General features: G+C 38.9%; 3 protein-coding genes across 3 annotated transcripts in view; 1 reads left to right on the forward strand and 2 right to left on the reverse strand.

The window, feature by feature from the left end:
• LOC109410022 (opsin, ultraviolet-sensitive) overlaps nucleotides 1-14819 on the reverse strand; it is a 437133-nt gene that overhangs the window by 401481 nt on the left and 20833 nt on the right. The gene's annotated exons all lie outside the window — the stretch shown is intronic.
• Nucleotides 1-14819, forward strand: part of LOC134288589 (uncharacterized protein DDB_G0283357-like) — a 498750-nt gene that overhangs the window by 101348 nt on the left and 382583 nt on the right. The gene's annotated exons all lie outside the window — the stretch shown is intronic.
• Nucleotides 9932-13580, reverse strand: LOC134288587 (uncharacterized). The gene is made up of 3 exons (XM_062853848.1): nucleotides 13189-13580; nucleotides 12780-13135; nucleotides 9932-12718 (listed from the first exon to the last, which is right to left on the reverse strand). The coding sequence occupies exons 2-3, from the start codon at nucleotides 13132-13134 to the stop codon at nucleotides 12351-12353; spliced, it is 723 nt and encodes a 240-aa protein (XP_062709832.1). The 5' UTR covers nucleotide 13135; nucleotides 13189-13580; the 3' UTR covers nucleotides 9932-12350.

Genomic DNA, 14819 nt, shown 5'->3' on the forward strand with positions numbered 1-14819 from the left:
TCATGCATGCGATACAAGTAACGGCTGTTCTGATAACCTGATGACTGATTTTCAAATAAAAAGGTTAGGACCACATTAGAGACAGCCGGTTGTATTCCGGAACCAGTTCCGGGTGTCTCGCCGGAAATGGCCAAATTTAAAAGTGAACCAAACCCATGCATGCGACACATGGTTCCGAAACCGGTTCCGGATGTTCCGCCGGATGTAGCCAAATATAAACGAGTACCAAAGGCATTTTCGATAATCTTACGAACGGTAAGCAGAAAAACAGAATCAGACCATATCTGAACCGGTAGTGTTCCGGAACCGGTTCCGGATGTCCCACAGGAAAAGGTCAAATATAAAAGAGTACCAAACCCATGCATGCGACACATCAAACAGCGGCATTTTTGATAACCTGATGAACGGTTAGCAGGAAAACAGTATCAGACCATATCTGAACCGGTAGTTGTCCGGAACCGGTTCCGGAAGTCTCGACGGATGTGGCCAAATTTAAAAGAGTTCCAAACCCATGCATGCGATACAACAAATAACGGCTTTTCTGATAACCTGATGACTGGTTATAAAAGAAATAGGTTAGGACCACATTAGGGACAGCCAGTTCCGGGCGTTCCTCCGAAAGTGGCTAATTATAAAATTAAACTGAAACTATGTATGCGACACAGCAAGGCTAGGGTTTTTTGATAACCTTATGAACGTTAGCAAGCAAACAGGTTCCGACCGGTGAAAAAAAATTTTTACGCATATGTTAATATCACAACCGTTACGTAGTAATTGAACATTACATGTTTTTGATTTTGCTTGTCTCAAGGTGGCTATAACTTGAAAATGGTCAAACTTATCACATTTGAAAGATCATTAAATTTGCTACCAAAAAGATCTTGGAATCTATTGGTTTAGTTAGATAACTAAAGCAAAAAAGCTCGAAAGTAGTGTTTTGCCTTTCTCGCACACTGTGTACTAAACAACTATGTTCACTCAAAAAACGATTTTCGAAAAAAGGCTCGGTGGATCATGTCGCATATACCAATCAACTCAGTTCAACGAATTGAAATTATGTCTGTATGTGTGTATGTATGTGCGCAAAATAAGTTCACTCACTTTTAAGGCACTTCCCATTAGCCGATTTTTCGGATTATAGCTTGAATCAAACCGGAATTGTTTGCTATCCGAAATGGTCCAGATCGGCTAAGGCGTTCCGGAGTTATGGCCATTTCAGTGATCCGGACCAGCACCGGTAGAACTGGCCGTATATAAAACTGAACTAGCCTATCATGCGATAAATCAAACTGCGGCAATGAATTAACTACATCGGCTGTTTTACTACTCTCCGCATCGACCAATGTGGCGCTAGCTTCTATGCGCGAAAAATCGCTAAAAGTAAATCGCAAAAATATTGTATGGCGAATACCATCTAAAGGCACATTATTCAAAGTGGAACACATTATTCGAAAAAATATTTGGTAGTGGTTGTGCACAATGGTAACCACTATTAAGCCTACCAAATATTTTTTCGGGAAAAGCTTTGTATTTCAAGTAATTCAAGTTTAGATGTATTTCGCCATACAAAATAAAATTGATTTACTCCTGCTGATCAACTGTGGCTGCGCGCAAAGCGGGTAATCCATTATTGTAACCCTTAGCATGGTTGACGAGTTTTGTGCGGAAAACAACACTGGAGACCAGAAGCTCCACGATGTTGGCCCAAAATTCAAGATGGTAGCCAAATGTTCAAGATGGCGACTCAAAGTTCAAGATGGCGGCTGTTTACTAGAGATTTAGGCACTTAAAGCATGCTATATGGGAATATTTAATATGGGGAAGATGTCTGGACTCCTTAAATGGCGACTAGAATATCCAAGATGGCGGTCTGAAATCCAAGATGGAGGCTTCAAATTCAAGATGGCGTCTGCTTAAAGAAGTTTAAGGCTCTAAATCCATGGAAGATGTCCGGAGTCAAACAATGTTGACCAAAATGTACAAGATGGCGATCTAAAATCCAAGATGGCGGCTTCAGTTTCAAAATGGCGGCTGTTTGATGGAGATTTAGGTTCTAACGGCTGTTTAATGAAGTTTTAGGCTCTAAAACCATGCAATATTGGTATATTTGGTATGAGGAAGACTTCCAGAGTCCAAAATGACGATCTAAAATTTAAGATGGCGGCTCCGAATTCAATACCGCGGCTGTTTAATGGAGTTTTAGGGCCTGAAACAATGCATTATTGATATATTTGGTATGGGGCTGATGTCTGGATTCTTAAAATGGCGACCAGAACTTCCAAGATGGCAATCTGTAATCCTAAATGGCGGCTTCAAATTCAAGATAGCGTCTTTTTCTCAAGAGTTTGCAGCTCAAACATTGAAAGCCAGATAAACGATATGATTTCTGGTATCATGAAATGGATTTCTGTTAATTGTATGAAAGTGCGATATACATAAACATTTCGCTTGAGTTTTATTGAAATGGGGTTTCGAAGGCACGAGAAAGGCGCCATCACCGCTAGGTGGATTAATAAGGGTTTTTTTTTATTCCTGTTCGGGTTTGTCACTGCGACCAGTTTTTAGATCTATTGTGACATTACCCGTATCCTTAGTGTAGTGCATGTCGCATTATTCAATTGCCATTGAGGGGCAATAAAGTATTGATTTTGATACAGTTTTTGTTTTGTTTTCTTAGAAAACAAAACAGAGTAGCCACCTAGCCATCAGTGAAAAGTGATAGCTCGGGTTCGTCGGACCGTGCGTCGTCGTGTGGTCGTGGTGGGCTTTCTTATCTTGTGAGATTGTTCCTTGCCGCTTCTTTGTTAATTTCTTTCTGGATGTCTCTCTTTTCATTATTTTATTTATTCATTATGTGTATATGTATCTTTTGAACATTTTGATCAAATTTGTATAGTTCGTCACCATGAGTGTCGACTTGTTTCTTGTTGTCAATGTCGAAAGTTGCATCTTGAAAATTATCTCTTTCACTTTGTCTATCATATATCTATTTGTGCATATTTCTCATATGAGTCCGTCTTGGTTCGTCGTTGCATCGCGTCGTCGTTCTGTGTGCGTGCTTTTAGAGGAAAAAAAAAATAGTTTTCGTGCGAGTCGGTTGTGTGATGCCAGCAGCGGATGACATTTCAGTCCGTCTTGGTTCGTCGTCGTCCTGTGTGCGTGCTTATCTTCGTACGGGGCGGTTTAGTTTGTTTTTTGGAGGCAAAGTGAAAGTGCCGCTTTTTTCATTCGGATCGGCCGCGTCGTCGTCGACAATTTGAATGTGCACATCGTCGTACCCGTGTGTTGTTGTAGCGGTTCAGTGTGATTTCAAGGCCAGTTAGTGGAAGATGCTGCAGCACATATGCACTGGACACTTCGAAGGATGTTTATTGGTGAGCTCGTTCCATTTTATCATAATAATTAATGCTAAAGGATGTATAAAATTCTGCTCTGGTTTTTGTGTATTTATCTAACAAATATTGAAAAGTTCGTCACGTCATGTGTCGGCGCTAGTTCCAAATGCACATTTAGTAGATAATAAATATTTTTCTTTCATTTTTTGCATGCACACAAAAATTTGAATGGTTCGTCATCTTCGGTGTCGACATTTGCAATATTTTAGTCTAAATGAATAAATATTTTGACTCAAATAAAGGTTGCATGAATTTCTGGAAAAAAGAGAGGGTCGGTAAAAGATAGACAGTGAACCATGCGGTAAAATGTTTCTGATTTAATTATAACGTGTTATTTTGTTAATACTTGTGAATTGATCGCGTTTAGCATTGTCTCGCGCGGAAACGTAAACTACAGATGCGTCGGTGTTTAGCATTGTATTCTCCTTAGTTGCGAATGAATAACTTATGTAGGGTGAGTTTTGAGGCACAAAAGATCGCGTTCGTCGTCCAAGGTTTAGTAGGGTATTTCTTCGCGAGCGCATTATTAATCGCGAATCAAAACATTACACTCGTTTACCACGACAAAATCCTCAACACATCTCCATTTCCCCTGTCCAAACTCCTAGTGATTTCTCGTAGTAACGCAGAGAATTCCTCGGTTATTGGCCTAAGCGAGAATCACGTCATCACTTCCTTCCCTATCCTCAATTGACCTGCATTCGGACGCGGCCGGCGCTGGTATTGCTTATTGAAAAGTATTGGGATTCCAGCATTTACACAATGAAGAGAAAGCTAATCCCAAGCACCATCTGTTGGTTCATTGTGTAAATGCAGTTGTCCTTGCAATAACAGAGGAGCAACCGCGGGCGGTCAATCATGCTCATGCTCATGCTCATGCTCATGTTTTCTTAGAAAACAAAACAAGAGTACTGATATTGGCCATGCATCGGAAACCTAGCATCACCCTTGTTTTACTGCTAAATTCTCCCCAGTATGAAGTTTAGGACCCGGGTTTTAACATTAGCAGCAATATCATTCCAATAAAGGCGATCTACCCACGCTACGGGCTCCGTTAAAGATCGAGCATCTTTTAAACCCCCTCAACCATTCATCCCTCAGCACGGGTCGCCTGACACCTTGGATTGGGGTTACCTGTTTGGTGGACTTTTACCCCCGGAACAGGTGGTCCGTAGTGTATAAACATTTCTAAGTCGGCAGCTACACGGTCCAAACAGATATTTCCTAAGTGTTTACAACTGTAGCCTAGTAACACGATGAAGTAACATGGACTATTTGATTACTCATCTCGCAAAAAAAATGACCAGTGAACGTTCATAACTGTTTTATATAACATTAATTGTTTTCCATTTCTACTTTCCTTTCACTCTCTCTCTCTCTCTCTCTCTTCTTGACGTAACGTCCTCATTGGGACAAAGCCTGCTTCTCAGCTTAGTGTGCTATGAGCACTTCCACAGTTATTAACTGAGAGCTTCCTCTGCCAATGACCATTTTGCATGCGTGTATCGTGTGGCAGGCACGAAGATACTCTATGCCCAAGGAAGTCAAGGAAATTTCCTTTACGAAAAGATCCTGGACCGACCGGGAATCAAACCCGTCACCCTCAGCATGGTCATGCTGAATACCCGTGCGTTTACTGCCTCGGCTATATGGGCCCTACTTTCCTTTCAATGTTATCTTAATTTGTTCTGATATTATCATTACTGACAATAGCAAGCAAGTTGACCTAGATATGTTTATACAATTCAGAAAATCGGTCAATATGTACATGTCTCTACCAACCGTATGCAAAAATCTGAATTTTCCAAACTCATTATAGATGCCTTGCATTGTTCGAGTTTCAATCAGTGCTGTACCTTCTTCAGAATTTTCAGTTCGTTCACGGAACGAAGTCATCGAGTTACAGTTATGCAGCAGATGGGGACAACTTGCGTTGCAGTTGGGAAACTGCTCTTCCCTGAAAAGCAGAAGCAGGTCAGGTTTCTACCGGCACGTTAAACCCCCAAGAAAAATAAGACGACACCGTCTTAATTCAATCATTTCCTCAACACACCGTTCTCCCATAAATAATACTCCAATCGCTTCTCAGCCTGAAGCAGTCTACGACGACGACGACTACTACAGCCGATCAGTGCGGTGCATCGTGAAAAGAAAATTGGAAAACCCTCCCCAACTGCATTGATTTTCCTCGTGAATAGGAAGTACTCCATCGAACGACTGCCGTTTATTCTGGCACAAAATTGATTCCATGGGTCTCGAAGTAATAATAATGTCATTTAGTGCTTGTGTACTGCTTTTTTTTGCGCTCCGCCTGAAACAACTCCAATGTGAAAGTGACCCCTTCGTTATATTGACTGCTCTCATTTCAATAAAGCTCTTGTTGAGGAACCAAGCTGCAGGAGAAAGTGGAAAGTAATTACCGGGAGGGGAGAAATTAATTTTCCTGATATTTTAGCGCCATGGAGTAGCACAAAAGCTTTAGTTAACAAGTATTTTATTTAAGATTTAAGATGCTACGTTACTGTTACGAGTCATTGTGCTGATGTACGGGTAAAAGTCTGGGAACCGAAACTGGCAAAATGCGTCATGATTGGACGATAAATGTGTGTGTTTAATGTTATGGATATATACCATAAAAAATCGGCATGATATCATGACGAGTTCAGTACTAATAATTATAAATTTGCAGCATGAATTCATGCCGCATGTACATTGGACCATAATGACATAAGGTTGCATAAAGATGAACCCTCTAATACCCAATCCCGCCTCTAGACGGGGTATAGTTTGAGCATTTTTGTATTTTTTTTGTAATTTTTATATTTTTGGCTGATATTTAGGCCTGTTTTGTATATCTCCAAATGGTTTTTGGTGTATTTTTAAGCGTATTCACATTTTTAAAAAATAATTTTAAAAATTGATGTTTTAGTCACCTTTTAGAAGTCGATGTTTGTTTTGTATTGAATCGCTACAATTAACATATTTTAATTTTTTCCCAAATCATTCCTTTAAATTACACGGAAAATAAAATTTTCTGTGAAAAAAATTTAAAATAATAATGTTTCAACAATAATCATAAAATTTAAATATGTTTTCATCTCAAAAAATCCGTTCTCCAAATTGGCTTCCAGGAAAAATATAAAAGTGTGGGGATGTTCCATGGGATGTTCAAAAATAAAAATTAGAAAAATCAAAAACTGAAATTCACGAAATCGAGAATTAAAAAGAATCATCTTCTAAAACATATTTAAATCGATTTTAGATGATGAAACATGAAAATTTGGGTATTAGAGGGTTAACAAGAAAAGGCTTGCCGAAAGGTCTTTGGCATCAATGCCTTTTTTTATAAAATTTTTAAAATATTCTTATGATATTCGGTGTTTTCATCATGATATTATGACTTGTAGTCATGTTGTTATGAAGCGACATATGTTATGCATTTGCCCGTCTGAAAGTATCAATGTAACGTAAGTGGTATATTGTGATGTAGGCCATTCAAAATGCTTAATAATGTTTATTATAAGAAGCTTTCAGCTTGATTGACCGCTCATAGTTGTTATATCAATATCAACAGATCAGCTAATTCACCACCGCACTTCAAAAAGTCCACCTTAATGTTGCTTTACATATTGGGTAATGCTTTTGTCTGGGTTACGCAGACGATTTTAAGCTGTACATTGTTATCAATGGTGTTGAAGATTGTCGCAGACTCCAAACTTTGCTTGAGATGTTTGCAACCCAGCACCAAGCAAACAAGATGGAACTCAGCATCCCCAAATGCTTCGTCATAAGCTACCACCATAAAATGAATCCGTTGTCTTTCGAGTACATGATTGGACGATGGTCATTGGCGATGGTCATTTAGACATGTACATATCGTGTGGCAGGTACAAAGATACTTACTCTATGCCCAAGGGAGTCAAGGAAAATTCCTTTACGAGAATTTCCTGGAGTGACCGGGCGGGAATTGAAACCGTCACCCGGAACATGCTCATGCTGAATACCCGTGCACTTACTGTTATAGCTATAACAGCATTGCAGAAGGAATAATCTACGATTAAAATGTCATGTCTTACTTTTGGTGTATCGTTGACAGAACATAGCAGCATGAGCATAGATGACCACACAGTTAGTAGTTGCTACTCCGTGATTGACCAGAGCAATCGAAATTACACAAATTACGAATGAATAGGGCTTGGGACTAGCTTGCCTTGTTCAATGTGCGCAATTCGAAAGCTATCAATTACAGTAGAGTCAAAAACAGCGCTGGCCACGTCCTTACAGTCATCGAGGAGAAAAAATAATTTTAGTAAGACTGCCGTTGTTATGGAGGCCGAAAATCACAGTGTGTCCACGACTGCCTTGTGTAGGATTTTTTGCAACTAGGCCCTATAATATTGCATTTTATACTTGCCGTTATAGTGTCACTACGGCCTACTTTTCTTGACCACCAGGAAGCATGACCATTAGGGTGGCCCACACTTATATGAAAAACAAAAATTTCGAAAAATGCCTAGTCTTACCTCCTATAACCAGTACGTTCAAAATTTGAGCAAAACCGATTGAGCCTAAGGGGGCGCTCAAAACGCTTGAAGTTTGTATGGGAAAACTTGGCCAAATGTATGCAGAAATATTAAGTTTTTGAATTTTGCCGCTAGTTGGCGCTGTAAGCGTTCAATAAATAAACCCTGTTGTATTATTGTAGGTGACTATATGCCAAACAACTTTGTCGAAGACCGCGAAGTGATCCGACTACTGTGAAAAAAGTTATACCCTAGGAAAAGTGAGGCAAAGTATTGAGATTTCATTATTGATATTATTCCTTTACATGTAGGGACGGTGTACCAGTTATCGCTATAGCACCAGTTATGGATATATAGATGTGAATTTGCAGAAAATAAAAACTTTCAAGCAGTTTCATAGATATGTGAACATTACACATCAAGGAACAGACTTTACTTTACATTCATGATTGATATATTCCAGGTATAACGTTTGTTTCAAGTCCTAGGGTCATGGTACCAGTTATCGCACTAGTTAGAGCTGCATCGCCGTTGAATGATTATTTATGTATCAAATTTGACACAAAATGTATAACCGACGTGTTTTTCTGGTAAAACAAATAGTTTTTTTGAAGATTGAATACTAAAACTGTACAGTTTTCAAGTATTTGAACGCTTAAATTCAATTTCAAAATGTCATTGCCTTGTACCAGTTATGGCTATAGTGTTCCTTATTTCGCCATACATGTGTACCAGTTATGGATATAAAGATATTTTTCCCAAATTAATCCAAATTTATAGTGGAAAATAATTTGGACAATCAGTTTTAAAATATGACATATACCGTTGATAATCTTGGTGTAATTAAAATAGTATTATGATATTAAAATTTGAAAATAAACTAAAAAAAAGTTGTGTAAGTGTATTACTGATTGGCATCTGATATATTTCATAGCCACCATTCATATATCATCACGAAATTCTGAATCTTTCTGGATCTACGTTACAATTGGAACTGGACCTGTATATCTTCAAGTTAGTGTTCTCTGAACAGTTCCATAGTTATTAATTAAGCTTACTTTGTCTGTCATTGAACGATTTTGTATATTGTTTGACAAACACAGTGTAAACAATGTCCAACAAGAAGGCGAGAATATTTCAGACCCGATGGAATTTTAACCCATTGTCTCCGAATTGGCGATCCAACGCCACTTGCACTAGGATAACTGGAGACTGGTTGATTGGTGATTAAATAAGCAGTAAGCTATGATTGATAGCATATTTAATATACGCCATTATAACCCTTAGATCAAGTTTGAGTTATATGAAAAAATACTTACGTTCTAGTAATATATTTAGTTCGTTTCCGCACCAATATTGGAAAAAGGCGCAACTACATCTGAAAGCACTATGTACATTCTTACAAAGCAGTGGATTATATTTTATCCCGCCCAGGTAATCCATCATTTTCACAAAACGTAGAACATCGCACACTAACAGTGCTACCATTGACCTTTTTCATTATGCAAGAAAATAAAATACTGAAGAGGTGTAGAGCTTTTTTATTTAAAATTCATAAAAACAATCGCTCAATTTTAGCAAAATTATCATTAAATCAAAAGTTTCGGTTGTTTTGCCCGTTTTCCTTTAGTCTTAGACTTAGTTAGTTCCTTTTTCTGTTCTTTTTTCTGTTCTCTTTCTATCTTCTTGCGTTCGCGTTCAGCTGCCTTAGCCTTTTTAAGATCTTCGCGTTGCTGTTTGATCATCTCACGATCCTTAGCTCTTTTTAGCTTGAGGTTAGCGATGGCCTGTTTTTCATCTTCCTTTTTCTGTATTTCGTCAAGTCGTTCCTTGGCTGTTAAAACCGGATAGAACTTCATTGAATACTTGCGATGCTTCGTACTGCGACGTGGAGTTGGTGGTAGCTTAAAAACTTCGGACAGTCTGCGCTTACACCCAGGTTTTGTTTTTTTGCTGGAATCCTTCAAAACAGTTTCTGGGAGTGGAGACAAATCTTGATCTTTTTCAAAGACATTCTCATTACTTTTACGATGTTGTTCATCTTCGAAATCAACGAGACACATGGTTTGATCTTCGCCCAAAGCGCTGTTTGCATCTGTGAATGAATAGGAGTTTTATATAGATAATATAAATTAAAAAAAAATACCATACCTTTAGTATTCGCTGGACTGGAATCAGCAGATGCATTGTTGAGTTGACAATAAATAACATTCTCTGTATCCCACGGTATGTCGAAAGACTGATTCGATGTATCACCTGGTACCTCAATGACAATAGGAGTATTTTCGTGGCGTAGATTCTCAATTGTGTCCAAAACCGGTTCTTTCCCATCATTGTTGCTTGTTTCCGCAATTGCGCACATGAGGATTTCATCATCCAACACTGCTAATTCTCCAACCGTAGACGGCGTCAGTGTGTTCGATGTTGTGTTGAGTGTGTTAACATCTTCACCACCCAACCTGTCGCAATTTGAGATGCTCACATATGGTTGTACAAATTCTTGATAAAAGAATCGGATGGTCCGTTCCTCTCGTGAGAGGAGGCCAACATCACCTTGTATCTTTGTCATCGTCTGAGGACCAATCATATCTACTGCTTGAATGATTTTATTGATGTGTATAGACACATGCTGCTCTTCTGTTTGAAGAGACACAGATGAAGAGTCAAGTGGACTAATCATTGAGGGATCTACAACAGTAGTCATGAGCAATTCCGGTTGTGATAGTTGCACAGGCTCGATTTCAGTCGGTGCCTGAGGAGCATCGTTTATCGATTGATCTCTGGAATCTCGGGAATTGTTGCACTTCCGCGCGATACACTTGCTGTAATCGACATTATCCGGATTGAATGGGAATAGTCCGCAAACTCGAAATCCATTTCGAATGCTGCTGGCTTTGATACCCTGCGCAACTGTTTTAGTCAGCACTTCACCGAAATGTGTTACTGTGAGAATTTCATCAGGATGTGCCAAACGCCAGTATTCGGCTTGTCGTCTATATTCGTCCTTAAGAGGCTTGAACACCGAAACGTCAGCGGGTTGAGTTATGTGAGTAGTGTTTGGATAAAGGGAAATAAGTATTATTCCCAAGGATTGACAAAGGTCTGCTACTTCCACGGATTTATGAGATGAGTGACCGTCGACGAAAAAAATGACTGGGAGCTCCACATTTTTTTCAACCAGATACGGATAGAAGACCTTCTCGACGTAATTACGGAAATTGTCCAAATCCATCCAACCTTTTTCACTCAGTCCTACTCCCCAGGCGCCCGGAAATCCTGCTACCACCTCTTTCCGAAGCCGTTTAAAGGGTGATACGGTCAAAATTTGGTCACACAATTGGTTTCATAACTTGATACTGCGTACACCAAAACTGCTGATTTTTGGACCAGTAATGGTACATTATATGTAGCTTATACCATAAAATTTTCATCAAAATCGGTTTAGTATGTGCGGAGATATTGTGAATCCTGAAAACTGAAATTTTAAAATGTTGTACAAGGAGGATTAAAAAATAAGAACACATTTTTCTCTCTTTTATTTATAGAGTCAGAAATACTGAACCAAATTCAATGAAAATTTTTCTGTATGTAAAGTATACATATCAAAATGTTGTGTAAAAATTTCATTCAATTTGATTCAGCCATTACAAAGTTATATTTGTTTAGGTGGTCAAATTTTGTCAAATTTTGTCAAGTCAAGCCAAATTTTGGTCACACATTTTTTTCATAACTTTAGACTGCGTACACCAAAACAGCTGATTTTTGGATCAGTAATGGTCCATTATATGTAGCTTGTACCATAAAATTTTCATCAAAATCGGTCCAGTATTTGCGGAGATATTGTTGAACCCTGAGATCTGCAATTTTAATTTTTGTTTTCACAAATAAGAACACATTTTTACTGTTTTATTTATAGAGCCAGAAATACTTAACCGATTTCAATGAAAATTTTTCTGTATGTGAAGTATGCATATCAAAATGTTGTGTAAAAATTTCATTCAGTTTGATCGAGCCGTTACAAAGTTATAATTGCTTAAGTGGCACCCGGTCAGTATTTTTCATATTCAAACTGCTACAACTTTGAAAGTATTCATACAAAATAGCTCAAAATTTTACTGCGAACGTATTTTCATAATAGTATTATACTGTAAAATTTTGATAAAAATCGGAGCAGTATTGGTTGTTCTATAATCAAAATTGTGCTTTACTGACCTTAAATTTCCGAAAATTTACTATGGAGCGCCTTTGTACAAAATTTTAAAAAGGTAGGTCGATGGTTTCATCTATATATCAACCAATACTTAATCAATTTTGATGAAAATTTTATGGTATAAGCTACATATAATGTAGCATTACTGGTCCAAAAATTAGCTGTTTTGGTGTACGCAGTCTAAAGTTACGAAAAAAATTGTGTGACCAAATTTTGACCGTATCACCCTTTACCTGACAATATGACGTGGGGATGAACAACAGTCCCGGACGCACCGAAAGCAAACATAACCGTTACATTTTGCTTTGCCACTGCCTGCTCAACCTCGTAGACGTTCCTGGATCCGGTTCTTGCAATCACCTCTTTCGTCTTTGGGTGTAGATAGAAGGATGTCTCGTCTCCATTGAACACACGATCGGGGCAATCCAAAATGTGGAGCATATCGTTTTTCGCCAGCCATTCCTTAATGTGCTGAAACCAACCTCGGATGTCTTCTTCGCTAACTCGGGCACTTGCCGAAGATACAGTTTCTGGTGCCCGCAGCGAAAACCCTGGATTACGGCGCATAAATGCAGCAAACCACTTGCGTCCTAAAACGTTATTTTGTTACCTACAGGTTTTTACTTATGAGGCAAGTTATACGAAACTTACCAGGGCGATTGTTTTTGAAAGGTGTCTCCCGAGGATCGGATGATAGGAACTCGGCAACCTTGAATCTCAGTGTGCTTCGCGTAACCGGAAATCCGCGCTCCTGCATTCCAATTAGCCATATCACCATCTTCTGTTCCTCCTCCTGGGTAAGTACGGATCGAGGTCCAGAAACGTTCTTCTGTTTCCATCGGTCACTCATCCGATACCGCACGGTGGACATGGGAAGCTTCAGCATTTTGCAGGCTGCATACATGGATTTCTTTCCGGATCTCACGTACTGGATGCATTTTTGAATCGCCTCATCCGTATGCTTTTTTGCACTGATACTTGCCCGTCTCTTCGTGATTTTGCCCATCCTAGAGTGGGAATTGTTAGAATTTACTGAAAGAATATACTAAATTTGGCTTACCTTGAGCAGATTGTACGATCAAACCAGCAGAATTAATAAAAACAACACTCAGATTGTGACACGCAATGAAAATATCGACTGTTTATATTCGATGCGGCTACCTTCTGATGTTTTTTTTTGTGCTCGCTTTGCACCACTTCGCATGTGGCGAAATAGGGAACACTGTGGCTTTATTTTATAGGTATGTAAAACGTTAACATAGCAGGGTTTTGGAAGATATTTGACTAAATTTACATTTTCCATGAATGATTATGCTTCTTAAGATGTCTTCGAGGAAAATTCATACAGTTCAAAAGTTTTCATCAGCTCAAATAGGTTAATGAAAAATGGTGTGTGCGTTAGCAAATCAGTATGGTATTATCCACCGTAATAGCCGAAGAAATAAAACAACTAATTAATTGGAAAAACAACAATAAAGTTTATCCTCACTTTACCTAGGGTATAACTTATTACACCAACTTTGGATCACTTTGCGGTCTTCGACAAAGTTGTTTGGCATATAGTCACCTACAATAATACCAAAGGGTTTGATTATTGAACGCTTACAGCGCCACCTACCGGAAAAATTCAAAAACTTTAAATTTCTGCATACATTTGGAGGGAAAACTTCCATTTTTGGATCTATTAGTTAGGAGGGAAGACAGTTCATCGTTTGAATTCGAGATTTACAGGAAACCTACCAATACCTACCAACATAAGATGGCAGCTTTTCACCACATGGTTCACCGAATGCAGACTCTACCTCTAAGCGATGACGGGAAGAATAAGGAACTCACTCACATATTCGAAACAGCGAAAATCAACGGATACAAGGAGAGGACAATTCAGGCCATCATCGACAAAAAGGAGAGGTTGCGATATCGAGGTTCCCTAACAACTATTACCCCTATTTCAGAATCTTTGAAGCGAGTATCAGTCCCCTTCGATCAACACATTACTAATAATTTACGTTCTTGGCTCAGAAAATTCGGGATCGATTTAGTATTTTCTAGCAGAAGCAATCAGTTGAAGACTTCATTAGGCTCTACAAAGGATCCGGTCAACACCCTAAAAAAGGCTGGCGTTTACAAAATCAGTTGCTCCGATTGTGATAAGGTCTACGTTGGTCAAACAAAACGATCTTTGAAGGTTAGATTCAGGGAACATATGGCGGAGTCAATTGGTTTGGAATTGTCTGAGTCATAGCGGAGAGTGCCCAAAATACCAGCCGCTGCCCAAGTGGTTCGCTACCCTACCTAACACGCTGTTGAATAAGGATCAAGGCAATGGAACTTCGTGGCTTTTCAAATTGGTACCCCCTAAGCACTCTCGTATGGCGTGCGTCTCATAATGTACCTGTGATACATGAACTTTGTTTACCTATCCGTTGCTGGAGGGAAATGTACCTATTCGGTGGTGGAGGAAAATTTTACTTATTCTATGGTGGAGGTTAATATAGATATAAGTCTTTGCATGCTTGGAAAAAAATACCTAGATTAAGTTACCTATTATTTTTACCTAAGATGTATAAGATGTGTAGAATGCGATGGATCTCTTCAGTCGAGTCATGTAAGACACTGAAGACAACCATACAGTTGAGTTCGAAATATGTATCTGTCAAAGGATGCAAATTCTTAGTGGAATTCAAGGGA

Source organism: Aedes albopictus, chromosome 2, assembly GCF_035046485.1.
Source record: "Aedes albopictus strain Foshan chromosome 2, AalbF5, whole genome shotgun sequence".
Lineage (NCBI taxonomy): Eukaryota > Metazoa > Arthropoda > Insecta > Diptera > Culicidae > Aedes > Aedes albopictus.

Excerpts from the sequence above, each read along its gene's own strand:
- LOC134288587 (XM_062853848.1), bottom strand. The coding sequence starts at position 13,134 with ATGGGCAAAATCACGAAGAGACGGGCAAGTATCAGTGCAAAAAAGCAT. Across the intron at positions 12,719-12,779 it reads TTTCAAAAACAATCGCCCTG|GACGCAAGTGGTTTGCTGCA; the intron begins GTAAGTTTCGTA and ends ATAACGTTTTAG.